Source organism: Aquarana catesbeiana, linkage group LG13 (assembly GCF_042186555.1).
Source record: "Aquarana catesbeiana isolate 2022-GZ linkage group LG13, ASM4218655v1, whole genome shotgun sequence".
NCBI classification, from domain to species: Eukaryota; Metazoa; Chordata; class Amphibia; order Anura; family Ranidae; genus Aquarana; species Aquarana catesbeiana.
The window spans coordinates 94,849,248-94,876,361 of record NC_133336.1 but is presented as its reverse complement, the minus strand read 5'-3'; the positions used below and the strand labels follow the sequence as shown (position 1 = coordinate 94,876,361).

The window sequence follows — 27,114 nt, the reverse complement described above, 5'->3', positions numbered from 1 at the left end:
TATTTTGGGGGGGGGGGGGGTGAACGGTGTATGTGTGTTTTTTTTTTTTTTTTTTACAATTTTTATTTTTTACAATAATATTTTTTTATTCTTTATTGGTTTTTTTTTTTTTTTTTTTTTTAATCAGCCCTTTTGGGGGGCTTTGGTGAGATATCAGGGGTCTTAACAGACCTCTGATATTTCCCCCTTGAGACAGAGAAAGAGACAGAGGATAGAGATTTCCTAGTCCCTTTCTCTGCAGCGTCAGCTGCACTGAGAATGAATGGAGAGAAGACAGCGGCTCCTCTCCATTCATAAACTGACACATCGTAATCACAGGAGATTACAATGTTTCAGTTATGTGAATGGACAGAGTCAGCTGACTCTATCCATACACAAAGGAAGGAGGAGGGGGACGGAGGAACTGAGGGGGAGAACGGAGGGGACAGATAAGGAAAGAGGAACGGAGGGGGAGAACGGAGGGGGACAGATAAGGAGAGAGGAACGGAGGGGGACAGATAAGGAGAGAGGAACGGAGGGGGAGAACGGAGGGGGACAGATAAGGAGAGAGGAATGCAGGAGACAACGGAGAGGCACAGAGGAACGGAGGGGGCATGGAGGAGGATGCAGTGACAGTCAGCGGTGACCGATCACCGCTGTATGTCACTAAAGCTGGTGAAGGCCGCTGAGGGAGAATCTTGTAACTCCCTCATGCGCCGATCACAGCTGACTGTCCAGGTATCGGGGGAAGTATTGGGAGCATTTGCCCGAGTACAAGTACTTGGGCAATTGCTCGGTATCGGTGCCGATACCGATACTAGTATCGGTATCGGGACAACCCTAGTGGAGAGAGAGAGAGAGAGAGAGAGAGAGAGAGAGGGGGGGGGGGAGTGGAGAGAGAGAGGGGGGGTAGAGGGAAGAGGGCGAGGGGAGGGAGATAGAGGGAAGAGGGCGAGGGGAGGGAGATAGAGGGAAGAGGGCGAGGGAAGGGGGATATATAATTTCTTAATTCTCCCAAGAATTGTGGGAAAAAAATTACAACTTCAAAAATCTCACTATGCCTCTTACTAAAAACCTGAGACTGCCTACTTTCCAAAAAGGGGTCATTTGGGGGGTATTTGTACTTTCCTGACATTTCAGGGCCTCAAGAGATGAGAGGCCGTCAGTACATCAGGTGTGATCAATTTTCAATCATTTGCACCATAGTAGACTAACTTTCACAAAGACCAAATAACATACACTTATCTAGGTTATTTTTACCAAAGATATGTAGCAGTATAGATTTTGGCCAAAATTTATTAACAAAAATTACTTACTTGCAAAATTATAGAAACTAAAAAAAGTGGTTTTTTTTTCAAAATTTTCACAATTTTTTCACTTATGTCGCAAAAAATGTAAAACCCAGTGGTGATTAAATACCACCAAAAGAAAGCTCTATTTGCGTGAAAAAAGGATAAAAATGTTGTTTGGGTACAGTGTTGCATGACTGAGTAATTGGCATTCAAAATGCGAGAGCACTGAAAGCTGAAAATTGGTCTGGGCAGGAAGGGTGTATAAGTGCCTTGTATTGAAGTGGTTAAGGATGCACTTGTACTTTAGAGTATATGAATATTTCCATTACAGTGAGATTAAAGTGATACTTAAGTCTTGGTTTTTTTTTAGTTAAAAATAACAAACATGTTATATTTACCTGCTCTGTGCAGTGGTTTTGCACCTTCTGCCTTTACAACCACTTTAAGGGGTCAAATTTATGAGCACTGTATTGTTTGTTTTGTACAAAAGAATAGACAAAATAAGGTCTCCGCAATATACTGTAGCATACACAGAGGGACTGTATTACATAAACAATAGGTAAGTTATCAATTTAGCTGAAAACAAATGAAACGACAGACCAATGCCGCCCATAGATGGTTCGAATCTCAGCCAAGTCAGCCGGAACCAGCTAAGATTCGAACTATGTATGGGCAAGGCTGAATGTACCCAAGTTGAGCAATCAATCAACTTGGTTACAACCAGCCCTTCTGATTTTACATGTTACAGCTGCTAGCAATAATCACTGCTCTACCGATGGGAATGGCTTCCCCTGGGAGAACCCAATAGTTCCGCAAGAGGGATTCCCCTGTCAACCCATAGTTGCAGTAAAGAAATTCGCTCCGTCTATGGCCAGCCTAAATCACAGACTAATACTACTACTTTAGAAATGGACTCCATAGTTATAAACCTACTGTATAGTCCCTTGTTTATTTATTTTAGGAAACAAATGAAAAGTGCCTATATATTTCTGAAAATTTAAAATATATCCTTGGATGATGAAGATCCATGCAATTAGTAACACTAGTAACCCTTCCTCTCATAAGACTCTCTCTTGACACAATATATTCTATCCAAGGAAAGATAATGGCAGTATAAAGTTGAGCTGCTGGCTAAGGCTGGGTTCACACTGCTGTGTGGAGCGGCTGACAGCAGGGGGTTCGGTGCATCACTTCTCAGTCCGAATTTTTAGCTGAATTCGGACCTGAAATGGACCAAAAGACACACAGGACTCTTCTGCAAACCGCTCCACAGCCATCCCAGAGCTGTGTGAACCGGCTTCATTGAGTGCCGGTCACAGTCTCCTGACTCGTGAATTGGATGTGGGGGGAAGACCACATTCAATTCACACCAGTGTGAATCCAGCCCTAACACTCACTGAGCACCATAATATCATACACAAGACCAGATAGCCCTAGATAAGGAGATATTAGGGGTCCTTTCACACTGATGCGCTATTAATGAATTCCCATCTACTTAGAAATGGAAGATGCCTTTTTGAGTGCTTTTGAAAAACTGCACTAAAGATGCAGCATGCAGGACTTTTCAAAGTGCAGGGAACCTGCAGTGCAAACAGTTACAGGTTTACAGGTTTTATTAGGAAATCATTGTAATGCACTTTTGCAGTTTTTATGTGTGTACATCTGAACAACAAAATCCTTATTACCAGGTCTTCTTATCCATGGAGACTTGTACTACCATGTAGCGATAAATATTAAGAACTCTTTTACACATGTCTGTGTGATCATTTAACATCATCTTATTGTCATTTGCAGGCTCCAACAAAATGATATTTGCAGCATTAACAATGAACACCTGTAAAGGGGGAAAAAGGGAAAACATTACCTATATTCAATGCCAATTACACTGTAGGAAAATCTGAGACTGTTTAAGTAAAGATACAATCTATATACCAACCTGATAAATAGCCTGAGCCCCAGCCTTTACTTTTCTGTCAAAGATATCTGCCTCTGAGAGCTTACTGGCTTCCTGATGACACTTAGACCAGCTGGACGTTCTCGCATGTCCTGAGGGAACTGTTAAACTGTCCTAAAGATGACACACATAAAGCTGATTTCATGATCCAGTCAAAATAGCATAAATAACACACAATAACAGAAAAAAAAAATTAAATTCCTCTACTCATCCCAGTAAAAGAATAAGATGGAAGTTCACCTTTTCACAAAAAATAAAAAGGTAAACTAACACCCTACACCCTTCTCATCCCCTGGTCCCTGCTGCACTTATAAGTGTTACTAAACCCAGGACCCTGCATTCACTATATCGGGTCTCTCACAGTACACAGAACATGAAATTCAATTATTTTAGTAAATATAAACGGCTAAATATCTTTTCTCAGCAGTGTATAGCAGTCTTGTGCCTTCTATCAGTGTCTGGCTAAAGCTTGTAGGAGGAGTTTTCATTTTAGTCTGACTGTCCTATGAGGCTGCAAGGCTGAGCCTCTGTCTGGACAGTGATGATTGGCTCTCTGCTGATCACATGCACTCTCCCAAGAAAAAAAAAAAAAAAAACTCTCTAGCAATATACACCAAACTGAGTATGTGCAGAGTGACGCCAAAGGCGCTGTCTTATCAGGAGATGGATTGGGGACAGTGGAATAAGGGGAGGATCAGATAAGAAAGGATCAAAACAGCCTTTTTACACAATGTGCAGGATTAACCCTTAGGTTCTACAGTGAGTATAACAAGCATGCTTTATGGCATATACAGATTTTACTGTTGTGGGTTTAGTAACACTTTAACTGCCCATGCAACTGGTGCAGCAGTACAGGGATTTGAAAGCTCCACTCTTCTTCCCCATCTTTCCAGAGCTTGCAAAAGCCGTTCAGTGTGTGAAACTGTCAGGTAATGTAACTGCTTGCAGGGTGAAGACCAGCTGTCAAAACTCAGTGGCGATGTCAGGGGTGGGCGGGACAGAGCAGCTATCAAGCACCAGCCAATGATTGGGCTGCTTAAGGGGGCAGAGCCACAGAAACTAGCAGCCCGCCCAGTCATCATCCCATTAGCTGGTGTTTGATAGCTGCTCGGTCCCGCCCACCCCAGTTTTGACAGTTGGTCTTCTCCCTGGAAGCAATTACATTACCTGTCAGTTTGACACAATGAGTGGCTTTTGCAAGCCTCGCCATCTGATGCATGTGAAACTGGTTCACAGGCAGCAGGTTACACATAGATGCAGCCTTTCAGAGCAGCCCAGGGGGACTATCATTTTTAGGACACGGTCTGTACCATCTCCATGGGCGGTACAAACTGGTGGTCTCTGAGTCCTGTCCCGGGTGGTTTCTGAGTCCCACTACAGCAAGCAGGGATGGAAGTTCCTCCCTGCTTGCCGTAGATAGAACTACAAATGGGACGTGCCAGGACTGGTGGCTGACGGAATCGGAGGAATAGCAGCCACTGGTCTTACAAATAAGAAATCATTGGGCAGTAACGGTTCTATTTAAAAATGACCGGGCTATTTCCAGGAAGGATGGCATATTCGGTGAAGGTAGGAAATTTGCAAAAAAACATGTAAAATAGTTTTTGCCTGGAGTTCTTCTTTAAAAAAAAAAAACAAAAAAACAAAACATACAAGTAGAACAAAAAAGGTCTACAGTGTCTACCGACTCATGCAAAAAAAGCTAAAGCTGGCAAACTACTGCCTGGTGGTATGGAGAGCATAACCTGAATGAGAAAATCAAATTTTTCTCACAACTTCTGCAGACAACATATACCCCCTATACATTACGCTCTTACCTCTTCTCTCTCCTTTCCCTTTTCACAGGTTGCAGGGGAGTCTTCTTGGCGCTCAACAGATATTACAATTCCCTCATCTGGATCAGAAGGCCTCTCTGGTTCTTGCATAAACAGAGGCTTCTCTTTCTGCTTTATCCACTGCTCATAAACCTTTAGCACCTTACGCATGGCTGCTGCCTCACACACTGGCAGCAAGAATGACTGTCAGAAAAAAAGAAAAAAATTATCAATATCGAGTATTATATCTAAAGTACTGTATGAAAATGGTTTGTAAAACATGCTGACAAGGATTAACTCAATTTAATTTTCTGATCTGTACTACAAAATGTTGACTGCTGTAGACAGGGGCTGCATTTTTTTGCAAATGAGTGCTAAAAAGGCAAACAAATCTGAGTTTTGCAGGTTAGTTTCTGTAAAAATAAGCCACATGCATTATATGAAAGCCTGTCTCCTGTCAGTATGCAATGAAGCACCACAGCTGTTTGTGTAGAAGCAGCAATCCGACATATCCCTGCCTAGTCTGACCAAGGGCTTTCCAAGCAGTAACGACTGGTACACTCAGGCTAGAATATAGGCCGGTTCAACAGAAACCAGCCAACATTCAGCCCATGTGTACACAAGCCTGGCCAGCTTCTGTTGAATGGGCATACTGGAAAACCAGTATCCGATCGGGATACATTCAGCGCTGGCAGCCAATAGCTGTGAACGCTGACCGGTATGTTCTGGTGGGGCAGCAGTCCCCCTGTCAAAACATAATAGCTCAGCAGGGTGATTGCTGTACTAACATTGCGTAGTTAGTACAGCAGCTTCTCCCGAGCTTCTCATTTTTGTTTCGTTCAGCCCACTGGGTTGTCCCCCTCCCTGTCCCCTCTTCCGAACCCCTCTGTGCGCCCCCTCCATGTCTTCCTCTGTGCTCCTCCGCCCCCTCTTGTCCAAGATCTGTCAGGATGGAGAGCAGAGGAATGAGTCGGAAAATATCTCATCTACCAGCTCCTTCCTTTTCTGAATGAACAGTCAGTGATCACTGACTCTGTCCATTCATAACCGAGTATTGCAAACTGTGTTTACGATGTCTCAGTTTATGAATAAACAGGAGCCACTGTCCATTCGCTGAGGCTGCAGAGAAAGGGACTGGGGAACCGGTGTCCTCAGTCCCTTTCCCTCTCTCAAAAGGGGAGATATCAGGGGTCTGTTTAGACCCCTGATATCTCACCAAAGCCCCCCAACAGGGCTGATAATAAAGAATTGTAATAAAAAAATATTTAAAAGGTTAAATTGTAAAAATAAAAAAAAATAAAAAAAAACTACTGACACAGTCCACGCCTCATCAGTGCCACCTATAAACGCCCATCAGTGCTGCATATTAATGCCACTGTCACATGATATTAAAAAAAAAGTGTCAGTGAGTACTTGAAAAAAGTATTGGTACTTGTAGTCGGTCTTAAAAAAGTGGTATCAGTGCAACCCTGGTTAAAACTGCTGCAGAGAAACCACTGCTTAGTTTTGAAGCATGTTGAATGTATTTAGCCGTTTTTAACAGAAAGTTCAACTGGGATTTAAACATATTTTACTAACACTTCCCATGGTCTTGCATGCTTTATTAAAATGAACAAAATAAACAGATCAGACATTTTATCAACTTTCTCACATGATTCTTAATCTACCTTTTCTCTATCTGGTGTAAAGGAGATCTAAAATCCATATTATTAAAAAAGGACAATAAAAATCAATAAAAACATTTTGATATTTAAAACCTAAAATATACTTCCCATTTTTTTTTTATATAATCATTTTTTCCTTAGTATATTACAAAAATACAAAAAAAGGAGTACATAATACAGGATATACTTCATTATTTTAATAAATGCTGCTTCATCCTGTGATTGCTGGCCAACTTCCAGGTTTCTCATGCATGCATTTTCTGCATGCAACTCTGCGGTTGCTTCACGTGAAGAGTGCATACTTTTCCAAACCTACATCTCCCAGTTTGCACTGCAGCCAGCTGTGATGATATCAGAGAAGGGGATAATATTTCTATTCAGTGTTCCTCCTGAACACTTTTTTTCTTTAGCATGGCCAGAGAGGTTACAGCTCCATGTCTGGATGTATACAACATGTTAGCATTTATTTCTAGTTCCAGAGCAAAGCATTCTAAAATTTGGTGACAAAGCTGAACAAGTTCAAAAAACATGATTATGATGAGTCACCCAAGTGAAGGAAGTTTGTCCCACTGGATGGATCAAAAGTATGTTTAGCAACTTGTGGATTATTTGGGGAATTGCTGTGCTATAGAACATTGAAATTACACACCTCATTACAAATATAGCTTTGTTTTTGACCATAGAAAGACTAAGTATGTAGACCTGTCATCTCCAGGATTAATTTTTTGTGACTTGTGCAAAACTGTCTAAATTTTCTGCTGGGTTTTGCAGGTGCAGAAGTTGCAAATATACAAAAAAAAAAAAAAAAGTCCGATTTGCATCTAACTTTGTCGCTTTTTTTGCTTGATATATGTCCCCAGAATAGTGACTATTCCCTAGCAGACAGGTTTTCACCAGACAACGGGAGCTGTCTCTTTATCTAACCCATAATGCTTCGGGAACCCTTTATAACATATTAAATGTTTAGGGCTAACTCACATTAGCCCCTGTGGTGTGTGGTGTGCTGCAGTGAGAATCACTGCGTTACCAATGCTTCGATCACAGGGCATCCCACTGTTCATTTTTTTAAACCAACTTTATTGCAATGTAACACACAATGACATTTCATTAAGGCGGTGTGAAATGGGCATATAGGAGACAAGGCATTTTGTCTTGCTGTGCTGTGCTGAAATAGCCACTCAACGTAGTCCCACCACACCTGGTGTAAATTGACCCTTATCTGCAAAACATACATTATATATACACACAGTGCAAAATCAGATAAAAAATGTACACACAATTAAAAAAAACAAAAAAACATGTTGATCAAAACCATCACTGTTTTCATTTAAATGGAATTAGCAATACATATTTGAAACTGTGCTCACCTGTCGGAAGATCTCAATGAGAAAGTCAACATTGGTGCGTCTACTGGAGAAAAATCTGCGGATGATCTCATAGTCTGTGATGTGCTCCTCAGCAATGCTGCACAGGCTGGAGACGCTAGGCTCACGTTCTGTAAGGGTGCTAGTGTTTGAGTGGGATTGCTCGGGCTCTGTAGTCCTTTCTCCACTCTCACTTCTACTTTCCTCCTGGGCAGCTAGGTTTGCAGCAGCTCTCTTGAATAATACACATAATAAAATATACAGCATTTATTAATATATATATATATATATATATATATATATATATATATATATATATATATATATATATATATATACACACACACACACACGCACACACATACACACACACATAACGCCCAACATAAACACACTTTTTTTATGATGTTAAAGAAGTCAATTGTTAGGCGTAAGAAAATACAAAGTTTAATTATACTTCTGCAGCTTTTAGAACACTTTTAATGCTTCTAAGTGAGACCCGTAGGAATACCTGAATATTCTTTGGCACATTCTCCCCTTCAGTCCCCGGAATGTGAGTCCCAGTGTGTGGCTTGGGTTCCAACCAGAAGGACACCAGCCATCGAATGACAATCACCCGGGCATTGAGAAAGGGCTCTTTGGTGCAGTAATGAACCTCATTGCTCTCTGTGTCCCTCCGTACCAACACATAGTGAGGTTTTGGTCTCATCTGTGGTATCTCTGCAAAAATATAAGATTAATAAATTATCTAGGGAGCTCAGCAGGTTCCTTGAGATTAATTACACATTGGGTTAAAAATATACACCCTTACAGGATGGTGTCATAAGGATCTGATGAAAACTGAGTTGTTTATTTAAGGCAAAGTGATTGCTTCCAAAAAAAGCCTACCCCAACACACTGATACTCTACATCACATGCTCTTGATATTCGTCTTTTGGTGTCCTTCGAAATAAGGGCGTGGGAAGAATGGAGTTCACCTTTTTGGAAAAAAAAATAAATGCACTTTTTTTGCAGGTAAAAAAATGTGCATTTATTTATTTTTATTGGAGCCTGTAAAGCATTGCACCAGGGATCAGCAGACCACAGGTTCTTGCAGAACTCCGAAAAAGCATAGTAAAGTAAAGGGAAGATCTGCCACAACATGGTGCCTACTAATCAGTAGTAGTGGCTACAAGTAAAACCCAAATACTGCAGTTGATCTTAATTGGGGGGAATCGGAATTACATCAAATAGTGGCTTTTTTACTGTTACTATGAGCTTACCAAGTACTGGGTTGTATAGGCTGCCTTCTCTGCTCATTGCAGGGAAAATATAAGGCATGTAGTATTTTTTGAAGTTTGAGAACAAGAAGGCAAAGCCACCTTCATCCTTATCTCTGTTCCACCATTCTAAACTCCGGACCTAAAGAAAAACAACATTGAGTACATTTTAGATGTGTTAATGGGATGCAGTATAAATGACATTTATATACTGTAGTACAACAGAATTTCTCCCTCCTACAGACTCCTCGTAATCAGTAAACTGGTTCTAACCATGCTTTTTCTGTCTGCTAAAAGTCTGCCAAAATATGAGAGTTCACATATGCCAATGCACACAGACTACTAGTAAAAATCTAAAGTTGTGGAACCGGGGTACAGGGCAAATATATAGAAGCACATGTGAAATCCCTCTGTGCTTCTATACAAATAGGTCAGAGACATGAAGGACATTTTTACGTGTGCTGAAGAATCCCTTAAAAAAATAAAATAAAATAAAACTAAATATAGCTCCAACATGACTGTTTAAACCAATCTATAAGGGCCTGTTGAAACATACTGCATTGACCTGCATTTTACCGTACTGGAATAAAGCAGGTCACTGCATGGACACATAGAACACACGTGTTCTCTATGTGTCCTGTTCACACCAGAGTGCTGGTGCCATGTGAGTGTGGCGCGTTAAAATGATACATGTGTATGTATGCATTTTAAGGCAACACATAAATGCACCTCAATGCAATGCAGTCTATTGGGAAAAAAATAGGATTTTTATAACGGCTTACTTGTAAAATCATTTTCTTGGAGTACATCATGGGACACAGAGCCTTAAGAAATTACTTAATGGGTTATGGGCCACCTTTAAGTGTTGACACTGGTATACCCAATACAGGAATTTGACTCCCCTATATAACCCCTCCTCCTTCCAGGAGCACATCAGTTTTTGTAGCAAAGCAATATACTTAAATCCCAAAAGAGGGGCAGGACCTCTGTGTCCCATGATGTACTCCAAGAAAAAGATTTTACAGAGCTGCTTTGAATCTATGTCATCCTCGGGTTGGTCCGTTTCAGCAATATGTGATATGAGGCGGCATTCACTGTCAGCAGTGATGTCTCCGCTCTTACGTCTGGGATTGGTCGGCTGGATCTAGAGGGGCGGGGCTGCTTTGTTTAGCCGCGCTCTCCCTGGATCGTCAGCTGTCTGAATGCCTCTTTCTTTGTTTTTCTAATCAACTCCTCATTACAGCGGCGCTTAGGGGATGACGTCATGGCCTATACATTGTGTGGCGTCACTCCCCGACGCTCTACGAGGCTTTTGTATTGTTTTAGCTTGGGCTATATAAGGAGGATGCCGGGAACTCTAGAGCTGCCATCCCTAGCCTCGGACATCCTATTTGGATGTCTGACTTTTTGATATGTAAAGGAGAGGATTCATTTCTCTCCCCTACTCAGTTACCATCATTACCCTGTGGCTACTTTAGGTGGAATCTTTGGAAAATTCAACACTGCTGGTAAACACAGCCTCTCTCTATATACATTGTTTAGCGTTTGCTACTTTCTGGGGTTTGATGCTTAGGGCTTTGCAGCCTCTATGTCTGGAGGGGTGTTTATGCCCATTATATGCTCTACCTTTGTGGATCCTATGTTTAATCATTATTGTTTATGATTTACTTTGGACTCCCTATTCTTGTATTGATGTTCCCCGTCCAATCTTTTCAGACGGCCATTTTCTTTGTCCCCCCTCACTATCGCTTAGGGCTGGGACTCTCTATTTCTGTCCTCCTGGGTGGCTTGGATCACCCCAATTGGAGCAACACCCCCCCCCCCCCCCCCCCCCGTTTAAGGTTTTGGCTTGGACGTATTATCTTGTAAGCGTCACTTATATCAATATCACATTTTGCGGATCATTTTTTCTGTGATTGCAGTGGCCGCCCCCACATTTGTGGCATCGGGGGTCTCTAGCCTCCTTGACCCCCCTGTTTTTGAGGGGTTTATGGAGGGTTTTGCCCCAAGTTTTGCTCTAATCTGGAGTGCAGACCGACTTGTTCAACCAGTATATATTTTTTCTACTTATAGTTGAATTGGGAGCCTTATCACCTGTCTTAATTTTTCTTTTAGATTCCCCTCGCCTTGCTACCTTTGGCCTTTGTTTTTTAAGGTGCTATACAGGAATTCTTTGCTCAAACCACTACCTCTTTGACATGTAACTTTTTATACAATTCTCAATCTATCTCTATAATTGCCCCTAAAATCTTATTGTCTGAGGCTTTTTCTGCTTTCAAGGATTTTACAGGTAAGCTGTAATAAAAAAAAACTATTTTCTGTATCGTACATCATGGGACACAGCGCCTTAAGTAATTACTTAATGGGACGTCCCATAGCAATGCTACTTGAGGGGAGGGAGAAACAAAGTGCAGGGTACCCCCAGACTTGAGGACTTCTACTGCTGCCTGCAGCACACTGCGCCCAAAGGCGATATCCTCATTCCTCCTTACATCCACTTGATAAAATTTTGTGAATGTATACGCTGAAGACCAAGTTGCGCTCTTGCAGATCTGAGCCATGGAGGCCTGGTGACGCACTGCCCAAGAAGCACTAACCAACCTGGTAGATTGCCCCTTAACTTGAAACGGGGGAAATTTACCCTTTAAATCATAAGCTTGAATTATCACTTGTCGAATCCACTTAGCGACAGTGGATTTCAACATTGCTTGTCCCTTCTCAGGGCCCTCTGGCAGAAAAAATAAGACATCAGTCTTACGAATCTGAGCAATTAACTTTAAATAGATTTTCACTGATCTCACCACATCAGGACAATGTAGACACTTTTCTTCCCTGTAACATGGTTTTTGAAAAAACGATGGCAGGACAATATCTTGGTTCAGGTGAAAACCTGAAACTACTTTTGGCAAAAAGCCTGGACGAGGGCGTAACACCACTCTGTCCTCATGAATAATCAAATTATGGCTCTTTACAAGAAAGAGCAGCCAATTCCGAAACCCTCCTTGCTGAGGATATAGCAACCAAAAATACCAGCTTCCTTGTCAGAAGGACTAAGCGAATATGCTGTATCGGTTTAAATGGCTGTTTTTGAAACACTAACAAAACTAAATTTAAGTCCCAAGGGCTCAAGGGTGATTTAACTGGCGGATTCATCCGCATCACCCCTTGCATAAAACCCCGAACGAATAAGTAGCAAGCGGTCTTTGAAATAAAATGGATAAGGCTGAGACTTGACCCTTAACAGTACTCAGGGCCAACTTCATCTCTACGCCTAATTGTAGAAAGTCAAGAATTCTGCCTATGATATATCTCCGAGAGTGCCAAACCTTGGATTCACATCAGGAAACCATAAGCCTTCCAAACTCTATAATATATAGTTCTTGAAGCTGGTTTCCTTGCATTAATCAAAGTAGAGATAACTGACCTGGAAAGCGCACGTTTCTTCAGAATGTTGGTTTCCAGGCCGTTAAATTTAGCGTTTGTAAAGTAGGATGGAATATCGGCCCCTGTGAGAGAAGGTCTGGCCTTAGTGGGAGGGACCATGGACCCTCCACTACCATCTTTATAATTGCTGCGTACCATGACCTTCTGGGCCATGTTGGTGCTACCAGAATTACCGGCTTTCTTTCCAGCTTGATCCAGCAAAGAAGTTGTGGCAGCAACTGAATAGGGGGGGATGCATAGATCAGCGAGAACTGATCCTACGGGGTTACCAGCACATCTGTTCCACATACGAGTGAATCCCTTGTCCTGGACACAAAGTTGACTAACTTCATGTTGAATCTAGATGAATCTGGACGCTAGAAGATCTACGTCTGGAGTCCCCCATGTTTGGCAAACAGCCCGAAAAATGTCGGGGTGAAGAGACCATTCCCCCGGGAATAACTGCTGGCGACTTAAGTAGTCCGTCTGCCAATTCTCTACTCCCGGAATGAAGACTGCCGATAGGCAAGGAACATTCTTTTCTGCCCAAGTTAGAATATGGCTCACCTCTCTCTGAGCTGAGAGACTCTTAAATTCCTTCGATCTAGAATGGGTCTGACATCTCCATTTAGTTTTGGTACTGTAAAAAGGTTTGACTAAAACTGAGGTACGCCTGGAAGGAGGAGGGGTTATATAGGGGAATCAACTTCCTGTATTGGGTATACCAGTGTCAACACCTGAAGGTGGCCCAAAACCCATTAAGAAATTACTTAAGGCTCTGTGTCCCATGATGTACGATAAAGAAAAAAGATTATTATTTTGCCCCTTACAAGGACCCATACGGCAGCCATCTTAGTGTAGAATTAGAGAATATGCATTGGAAAGCTGGCTAGTGAAGGGTCTCAATGGCAGGGTTTATAGCAATAGATGAGTGACATCCTAAATCGAAATCCTAGTATAAAGTCCAAAACTTCCCTTTACGCTCACGTTGTGTGTGCAACGGATGCACTCAAAATCGCCGTTTGGCTTGCCCCAATCCGCTCATCAGTCTCTTCCTCCTCATTATAGCCAATGTAATCACAATGATTGGGGCTGTTACGCTAGACATTCCATTTGCCAATGCCTCGCCAAAACAAAAAAGTGTTCATCCGTTTCTCTATTTTTCCCTGGCACTCCTTCTCTCAATCCACAAACAGGAAAAGGATGTGGTTTAAGAGGTATCAATCTGCCAAAGGCATAGAAATTTACCGTGCATAAAAATGCATGTCAACACCTCAACATGCGTTAAAATGCATGTCAGTGGGCACAAAAATATACATCGATATACATCAAAGGAATGCAATGCATATCCATTTTTTAAGCATTTTTATGCACATTTATGTGCGAACAACCCCTAAGTGTATAAGATGCGAGCAACGTGCTACACTGTTACATTAAAGTATATGCAACCCTCATCTTGTAAAACAACCCATTCCATTTAAAATAGAAATAAAAGGAAAAATATTTGTGTATACATAGGAAAAACATTATAAACACCTTTTCCCCCCCTTTTTATAAGTGAGCACATACCCTCTGTTCTCAGCTGCATAGGAACCTTAAGAGAGCTGGAGGAGGAGAAGCAGATCACTGGAGTTCTTAGCTCAGCTAAAAACCGTGCTCTCCTGCCTAGTGTGGTCAGCTTTTAGTAGGAAAGCAGGGGGACTGGCAGAAACATGAGGCAGGCTCATATCAGGAAATTGAAATTCTGGATTGACCTATTCTTTAATGGTTTAAACATACTCATACCTGTATCACCATGTATTTCAACAAGGCCTCAAGAAAATAACTAGTAAGATCTTCCTGTGCTTTGTCTCCTGACTGGGGGGGAACCAGGGGTGTAATTTCCTCAATTGTAACTTGATCTAAAAAAAAAAAAAAAAAAAAAAAAATTAAATTAAACAAAAGTATTAAGAGACACTCGCACAGATTTTAATACCTGAGAAAAAAGTAATATAAATGAGGGTGTTACTAAACACACAACAGCAAAATCAGCCTGTATATGCAGTAAAGAACGCCTGGTTTACTCACTGTGGAACCTAAGGGTTAATCCTCCACAATGTGTAAAAAAGCTGTTTGATCCTGTCTTCTTTGACCCTCCCCTTCTTTTACTGTCCCCAATCCATCTGCTGATAGTACACAGCCCTAGGAGGCACTTTGCACATGCTCAGTTTGATGTGTATTCCTAGAGAGATTTTTATTTTTTTTGGAGGGTGAATGTGATCAGCACAGGGCCAATCAGCACTGTCCAGAGGGTCAGGGGTCATGCAGCCCCATAGGACAGTCAGAGGAGAATGAAAACTCCTCCTACAAGCTTTAACCAGTGCTTGGCTGAACACTGATAGAAGTCGCATGGCTGCTATACACTACCAATGGAAAAAAGGTATTTAGCATTGTATATTTACCAAAGAAAAACTGATTTGACTTCACTTAGCCACATCCACATGTATACATGAAAAAAAAGAGAGATTGAAGGTTGAAATAATTCAAGCACAGCCTATATGGATCGGACTTTATAGGCTCAAAATGGGAGACCACACAAGAAAATTCTAAAAAAGATATGCTTATTCAAAAAAGTATTAAAATACATAGGTAAAATATGAAACATAGGTAAAATATAGGCATAAACTGCTGCCACAAGATCCAGATGTTGACACAATCAAAATCATATGCCCCACTATAGCTACCGGAAGTGATAAGTTTTATATACAAGCAAGATACTGTTGTACATATATAAATACGTATATTTCCGGTAGTCAGGTCAACGTTTCGCCGATTTAAGGCTTCCTCAGAACCCACAATGCTAGTGGTTAGACAGCAATCACTCTGGTGGATCAGGGGGCATCCATCAATGCCTGGGAGCGGGCACAGGGGAACAAAGCCAACCTCCGCAAGGCGGAGAGCCACCAGGTGCAGAGATTGGGGCTCTAGGATAGAGATATACAGTGAGGAAAATAAGAATTTGATCCCCTGCTGAATTTCTACGTTTGCCCACCGACAAAGAAATGATCAGTGTATAATTTTAATGGTAGGTTTATTTTCACAGTGAGAGACAGAATAACAACAAAAATATCCAGAAAAACGCATTTCAAAAAAGTTATAAATTGATTTTCATATTAATGAGTGAAATAAGTATTTGATCCCCTATCAGCAAGTTTTCAGGCTCCTAGGTGTCTTCTATACAGGTAAGGAGCTGTGATTAGGAGCACTCTCCAAAGGGAGTGCTCCTAGTCTTGGCTTGTTACCTGTGTAAAAAAGACACCTGTCCACAGAAGCAATCAGATTCCAATCTCTTCACCATGTCCAAGACCAATGAGCTGTTCAAGAATGTCAGGGACAAGATTGTACACCTACACAAGGCTGGAATGGTTTACAAGACCATCGCTAAGAAGCTTAGTGAGAGGGTGACAACAGTTGGTGCGATTATTTGCAAATGGAAGAAACACAAAATAACTGTCAATCTCCCTCGGTCTGGGGCTCCATGCAGAATCTCACCTCGTGGAGTTTCAATGATCATGAGAATGGTGAGGAATCGGCTCAAAGCTACACGGGAGAATCTTGTCAATGATGTCAAGGCAGCTGAGACCATAGTCACCAAGAAAAGTTGTAACACACTACGCCATGAAGGACTGAATATTTTCAGCCCCTGCAAGGTTCCCCTGCTCAAGAAAGCACATGTACAGGCCCATCTAAAGTTTGTTAATGAACATCTGAATGATTCAGAGGATAACTGGGTGAAGTGTTGTGGTCAGGTGAGACCAAAATCGATCTCTTTGGCATTAACTCAACTCGCCGTGTTTGGAGGAGGAGGAATGCTGTCTATGACTTCAAGAAAACCATCCGTCAAACATGGAGGTGGAAACATTATGCTTTGGAGGTGTTTTTCTGCTAAGGGGACAGGACAACTTCACCACATCAAAGGAATGATGGACGGGCCATGTACCGTAAAATCTTGGGTGAGAATCTCCTTCCCTTAGCCAGGGCATTTAAAACGGGTCATGGATGGGTATTCCAGCATGACGACCCAAAACACACGGCCAAGGCAACAAAAGAGTGGCTCAAGAAGAAGTTCATTAAAAAGTGGTTGTAAACCCACTTTTTGGACTTCTACCTATAGGTAAGCCTAGAATAACGTGCGCCGTTTAGGAGATATTTCACTTGTAGTCCGCCGAAAATTTCAACGGCGCATGCGCGGGGAAGAAACAAAACTAAGTGAAGTTTCTTCCGTAGCCTGTGCCATTAATCGCGGCTCCCGTGCGCATGCGCGGGAGTGACGTCACGCGGCTCCGGCGAATCACAGAGCCGGAGTCTGCGGACCAGAAGGAAGAGGGGCCAGAAGATGGACGCTGCCTACTCAGGGGACATCACGATGCATACTAGCCCATTATGCTTTTCATTTGCAGGCTTTGCAGCAAGCAAAAGAGGAAGTAAAACCCATCAGGGTTTACTTCCTCTTTAAGGTTCTGGAGTAGCCTAGCTAGTCTCCAGACCTTAATCCCATAGAAAATATGTGGAAGGAGCTGAAGGTTCAAGTTACCAAAAGTCAACCTTAACCACTTGCCGACCACCACACGCCGATGTACGTCCCTACTTTGGGGACAGATATCGTTGTTATGGCAGCAGCTAGCTGCCATAACCCCGGTATCCCCGTGTTCGGCCGGCTACAAGATAAAAGTGGTCTCTGCGGCGGAATCACCGCAAGATCACTTTTTATAGGTGGTGGGAGGGGGGGGCCCTCCCGCCACGATCCGGTGCCCTCCGCTGCTTACCGGAGCCGTCGGCAGCGGTGGAGGCGATTGTCCCCTTGCTGGGTATGGAGATGAGTGAGGGGAATATGGCCCCCACCCGTCTCCATACCATAGCAGGGCGGAAGCGACGTCAAAACGTCATTTCCGCCCATATGTCTTAAAGGCATATTTTTCTGTTGTCATTTTTTTTTTTTTTTATTGCATTTAAGTCCAAATATGAGATCTGAGGACTTTTTGACCCCAGATCTCATATTTAAGAGGACCTGTCATGCTCTTTTCTATTACAACTGATGTTTTCCTTGTAATAGGAATAAAAGTGACCCAATTTTTTTTTTTTTTTTTTTTTTAAACAGCGTAAAAATAAATAAAATCAAGTAAAATAAATAAGAAAAGACTTTATCAAATGCGTAGACGGGAATCGGCTATATGCCATAAGTGTAGGGGGGCGGAAGGTACGTTCCTACACATGACTTGGGAATGTGAAAAGGTAAGACCACTATGGTCACAGGTGACAGAATTCATTTCGGAACAGTTTGACTTGCCAAATATTTGCTCTCCCTTAAGGTGTCTCCTAGGGGTATTTGGACAAGAAGAAATGAGCACACACACAAAGTTATTTCTAAGGATCTTATTTTTTTGGAGTAAGGAAGCTTATTGGATACATGACGAACTGCTGACATTGGGGATGTGGAAAAAAGTAATTAATGCTGATGTTTTGATGTATAAAATGACTTATGAAGCTAGGGGGGCCTCTAAGAAATTTCAAAAAGTATGGTTTCGATGGGTTGCCTCTACTGATACCCTGGAAGGCGAGGGATAAATATTTTTCTGGGAGTTTTCTTATTCCAGGAAGTGACTAAGCAGAGGGTTGATGATAATGAAGCTAATTCTTCTGTTAGGGGTGATGAGGATTCTTTTGGTTTTGTTCTTTATCCTCTGGGACATTATACCGAAGACAGACTTTGGGTGGGCGAGGGTGGGATGGGAGAAGTTGCTGGTTGCAATATACTGGTTTTTGTTTGTTTTTCTGGTTTTAAAAAAAAAAGCACATATACCAAATGAGTGATAAAGATAGAGAACTCATGAACCTGAATGTAGGAGCATTGCAATATGTATGTTTATTAATGCTGGTCAAATGTACACTTTTATTTTGACTTGTACGTCACTTCAATATCGACTGTATTGTATAAATTTTGACTTTGTGCGCAATAAAAAACTTTTGGGAAAAAAAAAATAAATAAATAAGAAAATTTTTTTTTTAAATGGCCCGTCCTGACGAGCCCGGGCACAGAATCGAACGCATACGTGAGTAACGCCCGCATATGAAAACGGTGATCAAACCACACATGTGAGGTATCGCCGCAATCATTAAAGCGAGAGCAATAATTCTAGCCCTAGACCTCCTCTGTAACTCAAAACATATAACCTGTAGAATTTTTAAAACGTCGCCTATGGAGATTTTTGAGGGTTTGACGCCATTCCATGAGCGGGTGCAATTTTGAAGTGTGACATGTTGGGTATCAATTTACTCGGTGTAACATTATCTTTCACAATATAAAAAAAATTGGTCTAACTTTACTGTTGTCTTATTTTTTTATTCAAAAAAGTGAGTTTTTTCAAAAAAAAGTGCGCTTGTAAGACCGCTGCGCAAATACGGTGTTTAAAAAAGTATTGCATTTTATTCTCTAGGGTGTTAGAAAAAAAAAAAAAAAACAACAATATATAATGTTTGGGGGTTCTAAGTATTTTCCAACAAAAAAAACTTTTAAACATGTAAACACCAAAATCTCAAAACAAAACTGGTCCTTAAGTGGTTAATGACTTGGAGAGGATCTGCAAAGAGGAGTGGGACAAAATCCCTCCTGAGATGTGTGCAAACCTGGTGGCCAATTACAAGAAATGTCTGACCTCTAATTGCCAACAAGAGTTTTGCCACCAAGTACTAAGTCATGGGTTATGCAAAGTGGTCAAATACTAATTTTACTCATTAAAATACAAATCAAATTATAACTTTTTTGAAATGTTTTTCTGGATGTTTTTTGTTGTTATTCTGTCTCTCACTGTGAAAATAAACCTACCATTAAAATTATAGACTGATCATTTCTTTGTCAGTGGGCAAACGTACAAAATCAGCAGGGGATCAAATACAACTGTACAGTAAGTAAGCATTGATCATAACAAAGTAGATGGTGTGAACTACCCAATAGAACCTATACAGGCAGCTTGGCGGACAGCAGGACATTGACAGAAAATCTTACTATTTGGATCTACCATACGAATATAAATTAATACCTCCCTACCTATCATAGACTGTGTTTTAGTTCTCTAATATTGGCCCGAGTGGACAATGCTGTACTATTTAGGTTCTACTGGGGGAATTCACACCATCCACTTTTTTATGATCTATGCTTACTTACAACTGTGTATTTCTATCCTAGAGCCCCAAAACGCTGCACTTCCCTGCTGCCCCTGGTGGCTCTCCGCCTTGCGGCCGTTGGCTTTGGTGTCCCTGTACCCGCCCCCAGGCATTGTTGATGGGTTCCCCCTGATCCACCACAATGATTGCTCCTGTACCACTAGCATTGTGGGTCCTAAGGAAGCCTTGAACCGGTGAAATGTTGGCCTGACTACTGGAAATATACAGATTTCTATATGTACAACCATATCTTTCTGTATATATAACTTATTTATAGCTTTCGGTAGCTATAGTGGGGCATATGATTTTGATTGAGTCAACATCTGGATCTTGTGGAGGCAGTTTATTCAAGAAAGTATTAAAATACATAGGTAAAATATATGGTTTATAGAATTTACTTGTGTGGTCTCCCATATTGAGCATTGCAAGTACGATCTATATAGGCGGTGCCTGAATTATTTCAGCCCGCAATCTTTTTTTTTATATTTACTAAAATGATTGAATTTCCTTGTTCTGTGCACTGTGGGAGACCAGATATGGTGAATGCGGGGTACTGGGTTTAGTAACACTTTAAGGAACAGGCTCAAAACCAGCAGTCTAGTAAATCAAAACCTGAAGTCCATAAGTCCCTGGAGTCCCACTGATGATAACCTTCCACCCTAGTCTCTCATTCTAACCAGTTCCCTCTGCCCTGTGCTCATCTTAATCAGCCCCATTCACCCTGGCCTCATACTAACCAGTCTCCTCCAACTTAACCGCACTCTTGACAACCTCTTTGCAGGATAAGCTGTTCTATCACAGTCAAAAGTACTTACTCCCCCTGGAATTTACAACTACAGTAAACCATTTTTATTTCACAATTAAAAAAAATTAAAAGCTATATAATTGATCATAATTATTCTGGTACAATTTGCTGCCAAATACCTTATGCTGTTATAACTAACTATAAAACTGACAATAGTTTTTCAAATAATTCTGTGTTATGCAAGTAAAGCCTAGTACACATGGGCCAAATGTCGGCTTGTTCAATAAAAACTGAACAACATTCGGCCTGTGTGAATGGCAGCCAGTCAGACAAAAGCCAGCCGTCCAGGTGGCTGAGCTGCGTCCCCCTGTCAGAACACAACAGTTCAGCGGGGGAGATTGTTGTACTAACGTCGGATTGTTCGTGCAGCGGCTCTGGCCGCTGTCAGTTTATTTTCCCGCTGGGCTGAGCGAAAAAATACAAATGGTGTGTTCTAGGCTTAAGCCACTGAACAAAAAAAAGCATGATAAAAAGATCTTGTCAAGTGATTAAGTCATGAATGAATAGTGAAAGTAATTAACGCAATCTAGTAATATCTTACTTTCTTGTACATTCAGTGGAAGGTTAATAAGACTATCCAGCGTATATATGCCATGATCAGAAGGGGGAGCCGGAAATCCAGGAATGAGGCAGGCAAACATGCAGAGCTGCTCCCAACTACAGTTATTCTGAAGTGCTTGAAGCCACAGGAGAAACAAACGCATTCCTTCAAGGCGGATCTAAGGAAATAAACACTAATCATTTAACTGGAACTAAATTTGAAACAATAAACCTATATATGAACGTCATTTGCCAGTTTCTTAAAGTCAACATGTAACAAAACTTCATAAGTTATAGCAAAGCTGTCATCAGTAAAGAACAGTGTAACAACTACAGGCTAACATGCAGTGCATTATGGTATTAGTCGAGACATGGCAATGACCTTCAGAAAGGCTGTATTTTCGTAGGAAATTTAGGCGGCTTCTAAGGTGTACTGGAGGCTTTGAAAGGAAATTCAAATATATGTAATTTCACCTTACAGCAGCAGTCCCCAACCTTTTTTGCACCAGGGACCAGTTTCATGGCAGCCAATTTTTCCAGAGACCAGTAAAGGGGGACTACATTGAAATGTAAAAGGGGCTGTGCTATAAAGGGGACTGCACTGTAATAATTACAGAGCCCCATCACAGCGCAGTAATGACACACAGGGTGTTTCAACATTTACTCCCCGCTGGGAAGCATTATGGAAGAAACTTTCATACATTTTCATTCAAGTTTTTATTTAAGTTTTACACGTTTTTAATTTTCCTGCTGTATTTGTTGGTTCACTTACCATTATTGTAATATTCATGACATTCACATTTTGCTGAATCGGTTACCTTTGTTTCACTCAACAGGTTACTTCTCATAGGATTCACTTGTTTATTGTATTTAATCGCATCTGTATTTTTGATCACCCTTTTTTAGTTCAACATTGTAGGGTTTTCATTTTATTTGTCAACCTAACCACAGGTTTACTTGCTCACTAGATCACATTTTTGCCCATTTCATTCACTATCAGTGCAGCTTCTTTTTTGGTTTCCTTTTACATCACAGCCCCCTCTGCACCAATCACAGTACCTCTTGCAGTTTGGCCCCCTATGTCTTTCTCTCTAATCACATTGCCCATTTCACTCTCTGCCTCCCCTGCACATTCCTACCTTTGGCAGGGCAGAAGCAGGATTCAGACTGTGTTCCCTCTCTCAGCAGGAGCTGCCCAACCTATAATATTAGCAAGCGTGTGATTGCCTGCTTGTTAATAGGAAAGACTTCCACTCTCTGTGCAGATCTCCTGCTCCTCCCCCTGCCCTGCTAAGACGACATTGTCGGTTGCATGGGAGAGGAGACACAGACATGGCTGCACAGCAGGAGGTGAGCGGTGACCGCGGTCTAGGACAGTTCTTTCCGGACCACGGTCATCGCTCGCCTGTGTGGCCCGGTTATCAGCAGGCCACTGACCGGTACCGGTCCACGGCCCGGGTGTTGGGGACCCCTGCCTTATAGTATCTGGATGTTTTATACATATTAAGAGACAGCTTAACCTTGAAGTATCACCAGAAAAAAAAAATAGTTAAATCTCCAAGGGACCCTTGTGCACATAGCACTTATCCCAATTAAAATCCAAGTAACAGATGTTAAAAAAGTAAATATTTCTATTCTGTCATTGCTGGCTGTAGCTCCAGCCTCCCTGAAACCTAAAAAAAAAAAAATGGGAGTTCCTCTAGGGCAGGAGGTCATCAACCACTGGGCCGCAGCCCACTACCGGGCAGTGGCCACAGGCGCGGGGGGGTGACACACACACACGGTCCAATTTTCTTCCACGCAGCCAGTGCCAAAAAGGTTAGCAGTGCTGAATCCAGACCTGCCACCAGCTATTCAGGGCAAAGCGATAGTTGTGAATGATTGAAGCTGGGGAAAAGCACTTTCATTCACGCATATACAAGCTAACAAAAGCCACAGCAGTTGCTATACTAGTTTATCTCAGATAAGTATAGTAGCTGGTGTGATGTGGTCAGCTTGTGTTTTTGTGAATGGGAGCACTCTTCTCCAGATTCAATCATTCATAAACACAAGCTAACACATTTGCACCTCTGCTCTGCCCTGAAAAGCTAGCGGCAGGTCTGGTTTCAGTGTAAACTAAACAGGAGAGATTAGAGTCAGGATTGCACAGTAGATAAAGTAAATACTTTATTGTGCATAATCTGGCCACGGACTTACTATAAAGCCCCATTCACACTGCATCACATTTTATGCAGCGGATTCTTGCTGATAGAATTACAGGTGAAAAACATAAAAAGAAACACTCCTATGGCCACATTCGTATGGTTAGTTTATCAAAAGAAAAAAAAAAGGGGGTTCATCAAGGAACCCCGGTCGGACTTTAAGGCACAGCAAACCAGAGGGATAGTATTCAGTATAATAATATCTCCTAGATTGTAAGCTCTAAGGAGCAGGGCCCTCTGATTCCTACTGTATCAAATTGTATTGTATTTGTACTGTCTACCCTCAAGTTGTAAAGCGCTACGTAAACTGTTGGCGCTATATAAATACTGTATAATAATAATAATAATATAATAAATGTTATTCAATACATAATACATATTGTGATTCTCCTATGTATTTGATTTTTTGACTTTTTTTTTTTTTTTTTGTAGCTGACAGTTACTTACCTTTATGACAAGTCTCCTGCATCTACAGCGGAAATACACTTTTATAATTAGCTACTAGGGTTTATGAGAACCTTTCTGCAAGGTAACAATGCGGATGTATAGAATATATGTCTTCTGTGCATATGTCATTGAGCCTCATCTGGTGTTTTATGGTATTATACGTTTATGTTTCGGTTTTTATTTTTAGATAGCGAGACTTTCTCCTTTTCTTTGCAATAATTGAAACCTGAATGTGTCCTGAAGAAGTTTTTAGAACGAAACGCGTAGACGCATTGGGGCTCACATCATGTATATTTTTATATAGATGATTTTTATATGCACTTGTCAATGTTCTTTTCACAATGTATATGTATTTATGTATTGAATAAAATGTATTATATTATTATACTGAATACTATCCCTCTGGTTGGCTGTGCCTTTATGTCCGACCGGGGGTTCCTTGATGAACCCCCCCTTTTTTTTTCTTTTGATAGAATTACAGGTGGTTCCAGACAACTGCTGCTACTCAGTCAGAATAAACCAATTAGAGGCCGACAACAGCTACAGCTGTCCACCAATCTTCACATGTATCCGCACATTCAGGGGTTACCTGCTGCTAGGAACAGATGACCGGCCCTGGACACAGACAGATTGCAATATAGTGCTTGTTACTAGTCATTAGATGTAGTGACTACGTTGGTCTTTTTATGGGGTTCGTTTTCTAGATTTTCACATGGTAGTCCTGCAACCAATGCTGTATCCTGGCCTAGGCCTAGGGCAGCACTTTGCAGCACGGAAAGAGTCCCTGCCAGCTTGCGCTACACTGTTATGCCATGTACACACGGTCGGATTTTGACCGAAAATGTTCGATGGGAGCTTGTTGTCGGAAATTCCGACCATGTGTAGGCTCCATCGGACATTTTCCATCGGAATTTCTATCGGAATTTCCTTCACACAAAATTTCAGATCTGGATCTCAAATTTTCCGACAACAAAATCCGTTGTCATAATTTCAGATTGTGTGTACACAATTCCGACGCACAAAGTTCTGCGTATGCTCGGACTCAAGCACAAGAGCCGCACTGGCTATTGAACCTCATTTTTCTCGGCTCGTTGTACGTGTTGTATGTCACCGCGTTCTTGATGTTCGGAATTTCCGACAAGATTTGTGTGACTGTATGTATGCAAGACAAGTTTGAGCCAACATCCGCTGGGAAAAAAATCCATGGATTTTGTTGTTGGAATGTCCGATCGTGTGTACGGGGTATTAGGGTAGCGCTAGTCTTATGGGGTGGACTGGGCTGAGAGGCAAATTAGGCTAGCGCCCCCATAAGGCAGCCGCACTGCTTCCGGTATGTGGGCGGCATTCCACAATTGTGGGGGGGGCGCCGCTTCTAATTTTGACTGTCTCATCATCCTGGACCACAAACCTTCCTCACCGTGCAATGTTTTCTGTTGCACCATTAGCATGGTTATATCTTAGTCCTCTTCATAAAATTATCAGAAATTTGTGCTTAAAGTAGGACTATAGGCAACACATTTTTTTTTTTTAATTTTGGATAGAGTAAGGGAGGGTTATAGCCCCTGTCAGTTTATTTTTTTACCATCCCTGTCCCATTGCAGAGATTTCCCTTCACTTCCTGCACCATAGCCAAACAGGAAGTGAGAGGAAATCTATGCAAATTAGGGGGAATCCATTGCGCCCCCCCCCCCCCCAGGCCCTCAGAACTAGTGTCCCCACTCGAAAATTTCAGGGCAGTTTTAAACAGCAAGGGGTGTGGCCTAGACAAGAAGGGGTGAGCCATATTTAAATTAGGGGGTACACGTGTTTAGTCAGGCCTAGAGCAGCACAAAACCTAAATACGCTACTGCCTGCAACCACCACATTTCCTCTGGGTAGTTATATTCACTCCTGTCACCAAGACTGGACTTCAAACATTTTTTTGTACCTTCATGACTATATTCATGATCACCAGTTGACTTCTGCCTACCAGTACATCCCAGCACCACCAGCTGGCTCTCCTATCTAGGGCTATACACAGATAGGATGTGTTTTTTTAATGGGACTTCCCACACACATACAGTGCATATAAAAAGTCTACACACCCCCTGTTAAAATGGCAGGTTTCTGTGATGTAAAAAAAAAAAAAACAAAGATAAATAATTTCAGAACCTTTTCCACCTTTAATGTGACCTATAATTAGTACAACTCAGTTGAAAACTAACTGAAATCATTTAGGTGGAGGGAAGTAAAAATAAAATAATATGGTTGCATAAGTGTGCACACCCATAAACTAATAACTTGATGATGCACCTTTTGATTTTATTACAACACTCAGTCCTTTTGGGTATGCGTCTATCAGGGTGGCACATCTTGACTTGGCAATATTTGCAAACAATTCTTTGCAAAAACACTCCAAATCTGTCAGATTACGAGGACATCTCCTGTGCACAGCCCTCTTCAGATCGCCCCACAGATTTTCAGTCGGATTAAGGTCTGGGCTCTGGCTGGGCCATTCGAAAACTTTAATCTTCTTCTAGTGAAGCCATTCCTTTGTTGATTTGGATGTATGTTTTGGGTCGTTTGTCGTCCTGAAAGATGAAGTTCCTCTTCATGTTTAGCTTTCTAGCAGAAGCCTGAAGGTTTTGTGCCAATATTGACTGGTATTTGCAACTGTTCATAAATCTCTCTACCTTGACTAAGGCCCCTGTTCCAGCTGAAGAAAAACAGCCCCAAAGCATGATGCTGCCACCATCATGCTTCACTGTGGCTATGGTATTCTTCTGGCGATGTGCAGTGTTGTTTTTGATTCAAACATATCTTATGGAATTATGGCCACAAAGTTCAACCTTGGTTTCATCAGACCATAACACATTTTCCTACATGCTTTTGGGAGACTTCAGATGTGTTTTTGCAAAATTTAGCCAGGCTTGGGTGTTTCTCTTCATAAGAAAAGGCTTCCGTCTTGCCACTCTACCCCATAGCCCAGACATATGAAGAGTACAGGAGATTGTTGGCACATGTACCACACAGCGAGTACTTGCCAGATAGTCCTGCAGCTCCTTTAATGTTGCTGTAAGCCTCTTGACAGCATCCCTGACCAGTTTTCTTCTCGTCTTTTCATCAATTTTGGAGGGTGTCCAGTTCTTGGTAATGTCACTGTTGTGCCATATTTTCTCCACTTGATGACTGT

The 27,114-nt window shown here is 41.7% G+C and overlaps 1 protein-coding gene across 1 annotated transcript in view; it reads right to left on the bottom strand.

The window, feature by feature from the left end:
- RALGAPA1 (Ral GTPase activating protein catalytic subunit alpha 1) overlaps nt 1-27,114 on the bottom strand; it is a 474,136-nt gene that overhangs the window by 351,772 nt on the left and 95,250 nt on the right. Inside the window, 8 exon segments of the mRNA XM_073610203.1 lie at nt 2,957-3,105; nt 3,208-3,339; nt 5,043-5,243; nt 8,071-8,301; nt 8,579-8,787; nt 9,330-9,468; nt 14,535-14,650; nt 21,296-21,473. Coding sequence (XP_073466304.1) covers nt 2,957-3,105; nt 3,208-3,339; nt 5,043-5,243; nt 8,071-8,301; nt 8,579-8,787; nt 9,330-9,468; nt 14,535-14,650; nt 21,296-21,473 — 1,355 coding nt within the window.